At 52.2% G+C, this 14,762-nt stretch overlaps 1 protein-coding gene across 1 annotated transcript in view; it reads left to right on the forward strand.

Moving 5' to 3' along the window:
- Nucleotides 1-5,010: 5,010 nt before the first annotated feature.
- Nucleotides 5,011-14,762, forward strand: part of NUAK1 (NUAK family kinase 1) — a 70,366-nt gene continuing 60,614 nt past the window's right edge. The window contains exon 1 of the mRNA XM_046012862.1: nucleotides 5,011-5,593. Coding sequence (XP_045868818.1) covers nucleotides 5,333-5,593 — 261 coding nt within the window. The 5' untranslated portion in view covers nucleotides 5,011-5,332. The remainder of the gene's footprint in view (nucleotides 5,594-14,762) is intronic.

The following is a 14,762-nucleotide window of genomic DNA, read 5'->3' on the forward strand; positions in this document are numbered from 1 at the left end:
TACCCTTCTGTTTCTAGTTCTGTAGCTAGTTCTCTAGCTACTCAGCAGAGGAATAAACACAGCTTTCTGTTTTGATCTCTGACACATGTAATCCAGGAAAAACTAAAAGAAAAGTTCGGGCCTGAAATAATCTGCTTCCTCCTGAAGTCAGCAAGTAGACAGAACACATACACGTGGCATCTTTGATTCCAACTCTTCAGATGGTTGTGATTGTCTTCCATTTTGCTTTTCCTGCGTAAATACAGACTTAGTGTAAGCTGTATGTATTAGGGCAGTATTAGCTGTTGTAACAAATCAACCCTCTAATTTCAGGGACTTAATAGAAGGTTATTTCTCACTCTTGGACCAGTCAAATGTCCTGCCCTGAGGGTGGCTTTATTCCTCAAGGTGATTCAGGGACACAAACTTCTTCTTCTTCTTCCTTTTTTTTTTTTTTTAAAGATTTTATTTATTTATTTGACAGAGATCACAAGTAGGCAGAGAGGCAGGCAGAGAGAGAGAGGGAGGAAGGGAAGCAGGCTCCCCAGTGAGCAGGGAGCCCGATATGGGGCTCGATCCCAGGACCCTGAGATGATGACCTGAGCTGAAGGTAGAGGCTTTAACCCACTGAGCCACCCAGGCGCCCCAACAAGCTTCTTTTATCTAGTGACTCCACAACCCTCTGGTGCCTTGGAGTCCTCGGCTTCCGGTTAGGCACTTTTTAAACACCCCGGCCTAGAAAGACGTGAACATCACTTGGCTCATATTCCATTGGAGAGAACTAGTCACGTGGCCAGGCTTGGAGGCAGAGGAGGCTGGGAGACGCATCCCCAGCTGAGCAGCTGTCTGTCAGCACCCTGTGGAAGGACAAACGTGACTATCTGGTGGTTAGTTAGCAGTCTTCTGCCACAGGGAAGAATATGTACCTTCTCGGGTTGTTCCCTAGTGTAAATGTCTAGCAGACGATATACTTACATTAGAAATGACATGATCTGAGGCATCTAGGTGGCTCCATCCGTTAAGCTTCTGACTCTAAGTTTCGGCTCAAGTCATGATCTCAGGGTCATAGGATGGAGCCCCACACTGGGCTCTGTACTGGACATGGAGCCTTCTTAAGAGTCTCTCTCCTCTGCTCCCTCTGCCCCTCCCCCACCACTCACATGCATGCGTGCACATGCTCTCTCTCTTAAAAAACAATAGTCACAATCTTAGGCAGCCTTCTAGAACCTCATCTAGAGAAATGGAAGATGAGTGTCAGCCAAAGCACAGCCATTCATTGATATGAACTAGGATGTTGGGCAGCTTGGAATAGGAGTCAGAGCAAAACCTGAGTCAGAGACTTGGGTTCCCATTCTGACCCGAGCAGTTACCGCCTGGTCATAGGCACCTTAACCTCTTGAGGCTCCCTATTCTTTGCAGCCAAATGGGGCTGACAACATCCACCTTCCAGTTTTATGATGGTGATTATAAACAACACATATAAAGGTCCTGGCAGAGTGTCGATGGCAGGATAACTGGTATTGTGATGTTTTCTGAACAAATAGTCCTCAAGAAAGCAAACATACTTTCTTTTAAATTGCTTTGAAAATAGAAAAGTGTAATAAAGAACGAGTAATGAGCCTTAAGTAAATATGAGTCGAAGGGCAGTGCCGATGTCACGCTTCCAACTTTGGATGTTATTACCTCTGTCCCGTAATGAGAAGGAAGCCAGGAATCAGAGTCTAATCGAGTAAGTAATATGATTAAATGGCTTTTAATCGCCTCAAGGCCAGTAGCAGCCATGCAAGATGAAGAATAAGTATGACAAAAACAAGTATGATATCAATAGCCACAATTTATTGAGTGCATATATGATATCCCTTAATCCTCACACAAGCCCTCACGCATATTATTGTTAGCACCCTTAATACCACCTGCGTTTTGAAGATGAGAGAAGGGAGGCATAGAGAGTGAAAAGAATGGTCCAAGATGGTAAATTACTATTGGCAGAACAGGGATTTGAACTCGGGCAGTCTGCCTCTAGATCTCAAGCTCTTAATCAAGCAGCCTGGGATCTTGTCAGAGGAAATGCGTTATCTACGTGAAAACACTTGAGCGCAATGCATGATAACATTGTGCTGAAGTGTGGCTCAGATTATAAATGCTATAGGAATTCAGTCTGGAGAGGAACTCCCAGTGCCTGGGTAGGACTGTGTGCCAGGCATTGTACTGGGTGTTTACATCCTTCCCATTTAAGGAGACATGGCATGGCATGTGTAGAAAGAAGAAGAGCGTGAGCTTTGGAAATGCACAGGTAGGATTTAAATTCCGGCCTTGTGATTCCAGGCGAATTACTTAGTTGAAAATAGGGACTATCACAGCCACCTTCCAGTGGAGGGTTTACTATTATCAAATAGTATCAGATACTATGATAAAACAGTATCAGAATAATATCATAATCGAGGGGCGCCTGGGTGGCTCTGTGGGTTGAAGCTTCTGCCTTCGGCTCAGGTCATGGTCTCAGGGTCCTGGGATCCAGCCCCGTGGGGAGCCTGCTTCCCTTCCTCTCTGCCTACTTGTGATCTCTGTCAAATAAATAAAATCTTTAAAAAAAAAAGAATAATATCATAATCATATAATATCGTAATCGTATCAGGATGCTATTCATTCAACAAACACCAGTGAAGTCCCAAGCATTTGGGAGCAATGCTGTTAGCCAGAATAAGCTACGTTATGCTGCTGTAACAAACCCCAAATCTCACTGGTTGAACATAACCCAAGTTTAAAATCTGCTCACACTACTTTTCTAATGCAGGCTAGCTAGGCCTGCTCGGCAGTCTTTGCAGAGCCCCACACTGGCCCGGGAAGGCTCTGCCATTGCACTTCCATGGCTGAGAACGTAAGAGTGCCAAGATTGAATTTTTGGGATTGCCCATTGGCCCTTAACAGTTTCTACCTGAAAGCAATGCATAGCACTTCTGCTCTCATTCTACTGGCCTAAGTGAGTCATATAGGGTAGTGGATTCCTACCACATCTCTCAGGAGGGAAAGAACCAGGAAATATTTGGTGAAGAGTTTCAATTCCCACTACAGACACAGTCTGTTTACCTGTAAAACAGTTCTGCTAATCCATATATTAAGGATAAGAAACAGAAGCTCTGAGAGGTTGAGTCCTTTGACCAAGGTCACACAGCTTACCCACCGGGGAGCCAGCATCATGCACACTTTGCTCACCTCGACTCTTTAATTTACACACACAACGTCGTACAATGCCCACACAGTGTGGATGCACAATGTCTACAGACTTTATAGAAAAAACAATACGCTTTCAGAATGGGGTCAGGGAGGCCCTGCAATTGTGGAGAACAGTGTAGTAAGGAACAGACATGGCCTTTGTCTTTGTATCATGCAATAACCAGTGTGCTCTTGGGGAAGGCAGGAAGGGGCTGAGAGGGGTTAATGTCAGCATCCCCAGGAGAGAAGCTTGGACAGATAAGGACAGATAAGGACTGGAGTGGGGCAGACGACGCACAGGTATGGGGGATATGATGATGGAGCATTTTAGGCCGCTTCTCTTGCAGCAGGGAGGGAGCCCAAGGGCAGGACAGGCTGTTGCAGGAGTCCAGAGTAAGGTGATAAGCCAGAGACAGGAGTGAAGACAGCAGGAATGCAGAAGGGATGGACCAGAGAGTTGCAGAGGAAGGTCGAGAGGGGCACCCTGGTGAAAAAGTAAAGACCAACCAGGCAGACAGTCTTCCTACCTCACTCTCCCTATCCCAGTCTATTGCACCATTATAAAAAAAATTCCCTAAAGCCTCTTCTCTGGCCTTGGAGCTTCTGAGGAAAAGGTGTGTGTGTGTTGGTGGGTTGGGGTGGGGGGGCAGCTTCATGGATGTCTGAAGTCCTTCCTGCCTGAGCCTCAATTTGTGGGGTACAAGCGCCGTTACCAACTTCAAGATCTGGTCCTTTCAGTTCAAGGAAAACTCCCAAGGCCCAAGGGGGCCAAGAGGCCTGCAAGTCGCCTCTCGCTCAGAAGGCTCCCCGCCCTGCTCCCTCTGAGGTCCCCGCTTCGCCCACCTCCCGCCTCCGAAGGCAGCAGTCGAGGACAGGGTGGGCGCCCGGCTCCGTCCCGGCGCCCCTAGAGCCCCACATCTTCCACGCCCCCAACTCTGTCCTCCTCTCCAAGGCGGCCGGTCCTGGCTGATTGTCGGCGGCCGGCGGGCCGGCGGCGGGCCCCAGGTTCAGCTCCCGGCCTCCCTTCTTCCCCGCCTCAGCCTTTCCTCGGCGAGGGAGCGGGGCCGAGGTCGAGGCGCCCCTCTTGGAGTCCTCCGCGGAGCACAGCGGTCCCGGCCCGAGGAGGGGGCCTCGGAGACCGGGTGCCAGCCGCGGCTGGGCGGGAGGGGTGCGCACTGCGGCGGAGGGGCCGTGACTCACCGCCTGTAACCCAACACCCGCCCTGCTCCCCTCCCCCAGCCTCTCCTCCGTCTCCGGCCTGGCGGTCGCGGCGACACCTAAAACAAAATGAAGGGGCGCCCGGGCCCTGGGCGCCCCCGGCCGGATCGCGAGCGAGCCCCGGCGGCCTCTGGCTCGGAGCGCTCCCGCTTCTCCCGCCCCGGGGCTCGGCCAGCAGCCGCCGCCGCCACCGCCGCCGCCGCCGCCGCCCGGGCGCCAGCAGGCGGGGAGGCCGAGCGGCCGGAGCAGGAGACCGCGGCGGCGGGCCCGCGGTAGCTGCGGCGAGCGAGCCCGGGGAGGGGGCGCCCGGACTTGGAAGCCTCCAGTCCGGGTCCCAGCCCAGCGAGGACAAAGCCCCCTGGCCGCCGCTGCGGCCTACCCCGCGAGGCACAAAGGGCGAGTCGCGACACGCACCCATCCCCCTCCCAGCTCGGGTGGCCCCGGCCCCGGGTGGCGGCGGGGAGGTGGGGAAGCCCCGGCCACGCCGCCCCTAGCTCCCCTCCCCCGGGGGCCGGCCGAGCGCGCGCCGCCTCCGCCCCCGTCCAGTCTGCCCGTCCTCCCGGGGAGGGGTCGGGGGGCGCGGCGCCCCACATAACACTCCCCCGCTCGCGCTCGGAGCCACCGCTCTCCCCTCCCTCCTGCAAACACCGCCGCCTCCCCTGCCACCGCCGCCACCTCGCCCGACGCTCCGCAGCTCGCCGCGGCCGGGGGGCGGTGCGCGGACCGTGCGCGCCGGGGGCGCCAGATGTGCAGTCCGCGCCGCCGCCAGTGACCGAGCCGCAGCCCGAGCGGGATCGGGCAGCCTCTCCGATGCTGCGGGGGCGACCTTGAGTGCGCCCCGGCTTCCTCGGCGGGGACCCCCACACCGCGAACGCTGTGCCCGGTCCAGCCCTCTCCAGCCCGGCTCGCTCTGCTTTCCGACATGGAGGGGGCCGCTGCTCCCGCGGCCGTGGACGGCCCCGACTTGCGGCCGGGGGCTCCGGGCTCTCCCCCGGAGGTGGTGGCGAGGGCGACTGCAGCCCCCGCGGCGGCGGCGGCGGCCCCGGAGCCCAGGAAACCGCACGGGGTGAAGCGGCATCACCACAAGCACAACTTGAAGCACCGCTACGAGCTGCAGGAGACCCTGGGCAAAGGCACCTACGGCAAAGTCAAGAGGGCCACCGAGAGGTTTTCGGGCCGAGTGGTGAGTGGGGAACCCTCACCCCCTCCCTGGAGCGAGGGCCAGACGTGGCTGCGGACCGAGGGCGCCCGGGCCGGGGGAGGGGGCGCTGGAACACTGAGACTCTTGTCCGAGAGGGGCTTCCCGGGAACCCCCAGACAGACTCCTCACTCTCTCCCCAGCTCCCCGTGACTCAGGCGTGTTTCTCTCTTGAAACACTTGTTACATCCTGTCTGCGCATATTTTGGGGGTTTTTCTCCCAGCAGCAAAGTAGTGTTTATGATTTGCAAACACTTTGCAGGGTTGGGACCATGGAGGTCTCTCTCCCGGGCACGCATTCAGACCAAGCCCTGGAATGCCTTACTGCTCTAACTCCGAACAGAACCACATCCTCATCGGGGAGCAGGTCCCCGGAGTCCCGTGTCCTGTACGTGAGGGCGACCCCCCACTCTCCCACTCCTATTCTCCATCACCAGGGTGCTGCTGTGAGCTGCAAGGGAGGGTGAACTCCTGCCTGTTTTTTAAGAGAGAGGGTTAGGGAGCAAAAGTGAAGGCTGCTGCGCGCCTGGCGGTGGTGACAGTTCGGGGGACTGAAATGCCCAGGGCATGGGTAGCCGCACAGATGCCAAATTGCAGCAGACCCCACTGCATTTCAGGTCCTGGTTGGAGGGCTGCTGAATTGCTTTAGGGGACTGGGCCAGCCCCCCCACTCTTTGTGACAGCTGAATCCCTGCCAGGGTCCCAGCCCTATTTGGAAGCCACTGGAGTACCTTGGGGTCTCTGCCTCCTCCCTAACTTGGCGCGCTGTCCTTTTCCTTTCTGTGGAACAGGCCCTTGAAATGCACACTGCTTGTGGCCAGAGGGTTGGGTTCAAAGTGACTGACTGTTGCAGAAAGATTTTTGTGTGGTGTGTGGCAGAAAATTAACATGCTTCTTGGATTTGAAGCATATCAGATGTATTTTAATCGATTTAGGGCCCAAGTCAGGAACTAATTATGGTACGCCTTGTGTGCACTTTTGGGGGGCGTGTTTTGGGGCCCAGGGTTGCTTATAAACTTAACGAATGACCCCGGGGTAAAAGCAAAATGAACTGTTGAATGAAGTGGTAGGTGGGTTGATGTTGCTATTTTTCTTTTCAGTCTGTACAGGGACCGTTCTGTGGAGAAAATGGGGCCCTAATCAGAAGGTTTTGCCCCCGAATTCTCAAACCAGAAGCAAACTTCTGGGTCGCTGGATAACTCCCTCATCTAAGCTCCATTGTTTGGGTTGATCCAAATGTATTCTATAGCTTAAAAAAATGTCTGCAAGAGGTTAATTGGAAACTTGAGACATTGTACATTGTATTTTTAAAGCTGTCTCCAATAAACAAATCCGATAGCCAGCAAGTAGTGAAGAATTCACTCTGGGCAGGTGCCATTTCCCCCTCAGAGGTTGAACATGTTAAAGGGGGAGATGATTGTAGAGATGTTCTCTGAGGAACACACTTTCAGGTCTGCGGAAGAACAGACTGAGAAACGTGCACTTCATTCATGCTTTTCTTCTGAGGTGATATTCCCCAGGCTGGATGTTGAATAAGCAAGGACTAAGCCTGGCTCCTTGCTCGGGTTGTCTTAATAGCTGTTGAAGAATCGCGCTGGGAAGTTGGAACGCGGAATAATGAAAACCAGACCCGGTCGGGGCTGCAGGTTGAGGATGTGAGCTCAAGAGGGGCTGAGTGGTAAGGGTGTGTCTGGGATCTGCCAGGGGACACGGAAGCCTGAATGCTGGGGACCTGCCGTCAACTGTTTGAAAGAGTGAAATCTTGTCTTAGGGCCAACTCCTTTGTGAGCTTCACTGAGGCTTCCTGTCGGGCCTTCAGCTCGCGGTCTGATCCACAGACGAGGTTAGAGTGGAAGGGATTGCATCAGTAGCCAGGAGCCTGCCTTTCTCTTTTGGTGGGTGTCTTTCCCTTTATTTGCAGAAACTCCGAACATTCCGGCGGGATTTAGTCGAATGGCCACTAGGGGGCGCCCTGAGAACGGGAGAGGCTCGTTTCTCCGTCTGGAGATTGAAGTCCTGCTCCGTTATTGTCCAGCCCTGGTCGGTTCCCATTGTGCTATTAATTTCAGCTAAATCTCTTGTTTTACTCAAACATTACATAAAGATTTTGAATATGGTAGCAGATCCAGGCTCAGAAACTAGCAGTCCTCAAACTGCTTTCTATTCGACAGATAAACTGAGAACGTTAGCAGAATCGTCTGGTGAAAGGCATTAACCAGATGGGAAAGCTGAGGTTTGGGGATGGGAAGTCCTCCTTGGCCTTGAGTCCTCCCCCTGCAGAGCACAGTGCTCACAGATGGCGTAAGAACTTAAGTGAGAAAAAGGAATTGTCAGGTGGAAAATTCCCTGTGCCTGGCTGAACAGAAAATAAAACAAACACACAAAAAAATAGGTTGGCAAGTCGTTGTCGCCTGGACAGTGCTTGGTGACTCAGAGTCTGTCAAGAGCAGCAAGACATTCTCACCTGAAGTATGAACTTGGAGTTTGCTTCTGGTTCTAGGGACGGACTGAATAGCTACAACTTGCTTTTGGGGTGCGGTGGAAGAGATTTGAGATAGGGCTGTCTCAGGTCTGCCTGTTCGGGCTTCGGGTAGAATTCCGAAGTGATGTTTTCATGTCATTCGTACCCCTGTCTTTTATGGCACCTCTCAAGAGGACAGAGGCTTTAAGCCTCGTTGCCAGCGCGGGTGGCTGACGTCCCGGGCATGAGACACTGTGGGATCAGCACTCCTACTGAAAGCAGCTCAGAGACAGAGAAGTGTTTAAAAACGAAAATGTTGTGGCTTTTAATTGCACATCTGGAAGGGCCTTCTGAATCAAACAGAGCACCATGCAGCATATCGTCTGTGTTCTGGGAAAGCCACTTCTGCAGAGGGCTGCAGGACCGGGAGCTTGGAGTGGCCCTCGGCCTGGCCTCGTCCAGGCACGCTCCCTTCTGAATTCCCAGATGTGGTTTGTGGCCACGGCCGGAGGGTGTCCATGACACAAGGACTCCAAGTGGCTTGTTCTAGAGATTAACACACCACACAGGGACGCACTCTTGCAGAAGGGCCAAGAGCCCTGGTGGACAGTCGGATCCCAACTTTCTGGTAGCTTCGTGAGCTTGTGCGAGCTCTGTAACTTTTTCAAACCTCAGCTTCTTCATCTGTAAAATGGGTTACCAATAGTACCACATTCGTGGACTTGTGTAATAACTGAGTCAAATAATCTATGGAAAGCCTCAAAAGGTGAAATTAGCCAGTTTAGTTCCTTCCGTGGACTTTCCCTTAGATTTTAAGACCACCAGAGAGACCTGGAAGCTCAGACAAACCAGTGTGCTATCATCACTCAGAGAGCAGTAGAGGGAAGAATCCACTTTTCAGATTAATTAGGGAAGGTGAGATTCACAGAAAAGTGCGCGCATAAGAAGCCAAGACCATCAGCCAGCTTCTGATAGGATCTGAATGCATTTCTAAAGCCTTGAATTTGGGCTTTGTTTCTTGCACAACTTTTGTTTTGCTACAGTTCTGGGCAGGGCTGTTGAGTGGAGCCCCTGTGGCATAACACGGCATGCATTTTCTTTGAGCCAAACTGCCTGGACCTTCAGGCTGCGCAAACTATTGCCAAAACACCCAAACCCAAAAACAAACACCATTTTGAGGAGAGGTGTCATGTGATCGCCTTCCCACCAAGGGCCAAGTTCAACTTTCTCTCTGCACCAGGTTGTCTCTTGGGAGCAGTACGCTTTGTGGGGTGGGCAGGAGGCGAGGTCTCTGGGAGGGGACTGGCATGGGAGTGGCAGGCCCAGTGGGCAGAGTATGCCCCCATTTGCCGTTGGTGTCCCTGGGTGTCCCAGAACTCTAGCATGGGTGATGGGGGGTCCTTACTCAGCAAAGGAACTGAGTTGACCAAAAATAGGTGTTTGAAGTATTGGCCCAAAGTTACTCCTTGTCGGTGTTAGAAAACTGCAAATGAGGGGTGCTGTCATATGGTAAGCTGGCCTGCTGGGCCAGATGGCTGTCATCTGTGGTGGCCCAGGTGCCATGATGCAACGAAGGCCCAAACCCAGTTTCAGGGAGTAAGGCTCGTTGGCCAACACATGGGCCAAATTCCTCATCCTGGAGATGGGGAAAATAAAGCATGGAAGCATTAAGGGACTTCTCTGGGGTTGCACAGCTGCTAAGTGACCGAGCTGGATCCAAGCAACCTGATTCTCGGTTTGATATTTTTTCATCACTCTTTTAATAAATCTTTACTAGAGCAGGACGTGATGCTCACTCTTAAGGGGCTCGTAGTCTAGTAGCCAAGAGAAACGTACTCACAGATATTGAACTAGTTCTGTGTAGTTGCGAGATTTATTACCGTCTCCCGAATGCTGCTTTCCATGTTAAAGTGCTGGGACCCAGGTGTGACCGAGGCCCGCGGAACTACCCATCATCTAAGCTCCAAGCAGTTACGAGGTCTGAGTGCCTCTGCTGTATGGGACTGGGTTGTGTCAGGTGATTTTCCAGTTGGAATGCCCCTCAGTGAAGCTTAGTTTGTTCAATCGAGTTCCATTCTGGACAGGAACACTCCCTCCCCGTGTAGCCACGGGTGCTGTGATTACTACCAGCTGACATTGTTGAAAGCTTGGTGTGTGTCATGCTGGGCTAACCGCTTTCCAGCCATCTTCTCTCATTTAACACTCAAAACAACCCTGAGAGGTGTGCGCTCAAGTTAGACCCATTTAACAGATGGGCAAAAGGATGCATAGGGAAGTTAAGTAACTTGCTTGGGGTCATACAGCTGGGGGGTCAGGTGATCTGTTTCAAAACCCACTGCTGCTAGAGAAATGGAGAACCTTCCTTATCTTATGTTGCACAACGGATGACCTCTGGATTTGGGCATGGTGCCCTGCTCATGGTGTCGGAAGACTAGCCGTGGGGTGAGTCTTCTCCTGGGGGGGGGGCGGTTTCTGTGCAGTATTCAGGAAAGGGATATAGAGAAGGGGCTGTGACATTCTGCAGGATTAGGGAAGACAGTTGATGTCGAAGATGATCCTTGATTTGGGTTTCAGAAGATCGAGATACGGGGCATTTCAGGCAAAGGGGGAGTGTAGGGTGAGCAGGTCAGATTGCTTTGGAATGGAGGGTTTGTGCTGGGATGCAGTGGGAGACAAGATTGACAAGATAGGATGGGGTTGTAATAATAATATTTAGTAATAGTAATAGCAGCTAATGCTTTCTGAGTGCTTATAACATGGGCCAGGTACCTGTTCACTGATTTAATTCTCATAATGCGCCTGTTATTATCCCATTTTCCAGATGAAGAAACTGAGTCACAGACTACAAAGGTCACACGCAGCAGCAGGGGCTGGGGGTTGGACCCGGGCAGTGTGAATGCAGAGACCTGGACCATATCTTTTCCTCTAGGTGGGCTGAGCTGGGTTCTGGTCTCCACGGGACTCTGAGTCCAGCAGTCTGGTGTGCTGGCTTGGAGCAGGGAGGGGAGCCTGGAGGTTTTCACAAGAGTTGAGGTATGAGAAGATAAGGATCGGAACCGCAGTTATATGTCTGCTTCTGGCGAGCTGTCTGCTTCTTGGGCCATGAGTCTGTTTTAATGAATCAAGTCAGGGAGCTCTCCACTTGGACACACACTGGGTTCTTTGTTCCTTGAGTAGCCTCAGATTCTGGAATCCCTAGCAGGCCTGGAGAGGTCAGCTGGTGCACTTCCCTGCCTGCACATAGAAATGCACCCACAGCGCGCAGGACATCTCACTTCCTCCTGGGAAGCAGCAGCAGGTGAGGCTTGAGGCCAGTGTCTCGTCGGGTGGTAACCCCTGCCTTGCTGTCTCAAACCTCCTGTCGCACCTAGCAGCATGCCTAGCACATAGTAGGTCCTCAACAAAGGCTTGTGGGATGGACACTGATGTGAATGGGGTCAGCTCTCTGACCCCAAGGAGCTGTCTGATTGGCTGGGATTGGAAAACGAGGGCTGGGGATGGATGGCGGCTTACATGGCAAAGTCTGCAAAGCCAGGCGGACCGTTCCGAGCACGGATTCCCCATCTGTTACATGTGCTCGTGCACTAGTGAGGGAGAGCAATGTCCGTCCAGGGCCTGTCGGCTTCCTGGCCATGGCTTCCTGTCCTCAGTGGCTCTGGAGTCAGACGGCCTAAGTCTCATTTGTGTTTCCCACATGAAAGTCCCGGAGCATCTGTAAGTTATGATTTGTGAAGTATCTGTTTTAAGGCAGAACGCATTTATCATTGCGCTGGCCCAGACGACACTGTACAGCGCAGGAATGAGAGAATCCCAGGCCCCAGAAGAGGAGGGGCTCGGCCAGATGACCCACCCGTGAGTGGAGTCTGGCCGTATTGATAAAATTCTCTGGAAACGGCCCAGGAGCAGGCAGATGTTGACTTCACGGCGGGGCTCTTCGGTAAACTTGTAACTGCCTTTTAAGATGGGGATGGGCGGTTCCCCTCCTAGGCCTGCCCAGGAGAAATGCAAACACACGTCCACACCGAGACGGGAACACAGATGTTCCTAGTGGCGTTCCTCCTAAGAGCCCTCTGTAGGAGCAACCCCGATGTCCATCAGCTGATGAACGGATAAAGAAAATGTGGCATGCTCAGTTTATTTATGGAATGTGGCATATGATCCTTTCCATAATTTTATTTAGGGACTATTTCGGGATTATTGTTCCGCAGTCAAAAGGAACAAGGTGCGACGGACACGCTACAACACGAGTGAATCTAGAAAACGTGACACTAGGGGAATGAAGCCAGTCACAGGAGATCACATATCGTATGCTCCCATTTCTGTGAAACGTCCACATTCGGCAAAGCTGGAGAGACAGAACGCAGATGAGTGGTTGCTTAGGGCTTGAGTGGGTTGGGAGGAAATGGGGAGTGGCTACTAATCGGGGTGGGGTTTCTTTCGGAGAGATGGAAATGCTCTAAAATTGATGGTGGTGACGGTTACACGGCTCCGTGAATATACCGAAAGTCCCCGAATTGTACATTTTGCATGGGTGGATTTTGTGATATGTAAATTAGATCACAATAAAGCTGTTATTAAAAAAAAAAGACAAACAAAAAAACCAAGGCGGGGCTCAGGGGAGTGGGTGGGGAGTGGGGATGGGAATGGAAGCCGGTACCAGTCAGGCCTTCAAGATTCCAGTCTGTGGGTCCCCAGAACTCTCATGCTCATTTTGTGTCAGAAGTGGAAGGCAGTGTCCTGTGTCCCATGGTCAACTAGTGCTGCTAGTGGCCTTCATCATTCTTTTCATTAGCCACCACTTATCCCTGCTCTGTGGCTGAGTAGTAACGTTCAGACACAACATACTAAAAACACACAATAAACACCCAACATATGTAGAGGGTTGGCGTACATTTTCCTTCTAATCCAGTGGTCAACCAGATGTATGGAATAAGTGTTTCCTATGTGCTCAGGACTGTTGGCCATTTCAGAGAACATGACCAAGTCCTGTACTGAGATACGGAGACTTGAGTTGGGGCATGTGAGTCATACATCTGGAATAATCTTGGAACAATGCAAGGTAGTATCGAAATGAGGTGCAGGGGAAGAACTCATGGTTGTAGGACCAGATGGACTTGGGTTCAAATTCATCCCTGCTACTCGGTGGCTAGATGGTTCTGAGCAAGCTACACGTTTTCTCTGAGCTTCTGTTTTCTCACCTAGAAAGTGCAGCTCCCTCCCAGCGTCCTACCAAGTGGAACTACCACGAGAAATAGGATTTGGAAGCTTCCGATACAGAGGCTGGTTGCCTCACAGGCTTTTGAAAACCGGGGTTGGTGTTATTATTTATTTTGGTGAGAAGTACCAGTAGCACCTACCTGGTGGTCTTTTATCCTAGAACATGAGTCTGTCTGCTTGAAACCCTGCCATGGGTTGTGTGGGGACTAAACTCGGAATTTGCCACGTCCTTCAAGGCTCCGACCAGGGTCCAAACTCCCACTTCTTCATTCCTCTATCTTGGCCCTTTGTCCGTTTCCTTCAGAACACGTGAACTACGCGGCTTTGATGATTGGTGTGTGGATCCCCTCCCCTTCCTCCCACGTTAGAAGGGCAGAAGGGGTGCTGTCTTACTCTTCACCGCTTTCTGGCCTGTGGCCCGGTGCCCTGCCTGTAGTAGGTGCTCAGTAAGTATGAATGAATGAATGAATGAATGAGAAGTGCAGGACCAAGCCTGAGAAGGGGAGCTCTGTGACCATGGAGGCAGCAGGAAAAGAAGGCCCCTTGAGTCCACACCCTCTTCCCTTTCTGGCTCACCGCCCCTCTCAGCGCTGTGTGGACAAGTGTGGAGAGCCCAGCATTGTTTGTTTTAAAGATTGTATTTATTTATTTGAGAGAGAGAGAGAGCATGAGCAGGAGGGAGAAGGAGAGAGAGAATCTGAAGCAGACTCCATGCTGAGCACAGAGCCTGATGCAGGGCTCAATTCCACCATCTCCAGATCATGACCTGAGGCAAAACTGAGACGGGAGTTGGATGCTTAACCGACTGAGCCACCCAGGTGCCCTAAGAGCCCAGCATTGGGAGCTGCAGCTCTGCACCCCTGCCAGAGAGGGGGAGGGAGCCTGTTTCCTACCCTGGGCAGCTGCTCCCACACTTTCATATCTTCCCTGGAGAACCCAGCCCCCCATCTGAGAAGCCCTGGTGATCAGCTCTGTAGGAGTAGGCAGGCTTTAGATGCAAAGTACGTCTGCAAAGATTTTCAAAACATTTTCTCCCTGGGTTGTAAATCAAGTACTTTAAGAATTGTAAACCGGCTGGAGTTCAGAGTTAATGTATGTCTGGAAAAAACACCATCATGATTTGCCTTTTAAACTCGAGAAAACAATTCCATGTCGCTTACTTTCGTGAGCGATCCTGAGACAGCAAGAGGTTTCTGGGTGGAGGTGCTGGGAGCAGCTGTGGTAGGGTCCCCTGTCCCTGGGAGGGGAGGGGAGGGACAGTCAAGTGGCTCAGGGCCTGAGGACAACTTCCCAGGGAAATAAAGGGAGTTGCTTGTTTGTCTTGGTATGTCCCGAGGGCCTCATCCCCTCCCCTGTTGTCCCCTTCCCAACACCTCTGCTTGCCTCAAGCCTCCTATTGCTGTGGTTCCAAAGCCACAAAGACAGAGGATTGCTGTGGGTTTGGGAGTCCTTGTTGGCTCCTGTCATTTCATCAGG

The sequence above is a fragment of the Meles meles genome, chromosome 7 (genome assembly GCF_922984935.1).
Source record: "Meles meles chromosome 7, mMelMel3.1 paternal haplotype, whole genome shotgun sequence".
In the NCBI taxonomy this organism is placed as follows: domain Eukaryota; kingdom Metazoa; phylum Chordata; class Mammalia; order Carnivora; family Mustelidae; genus Meles; species Meles meles.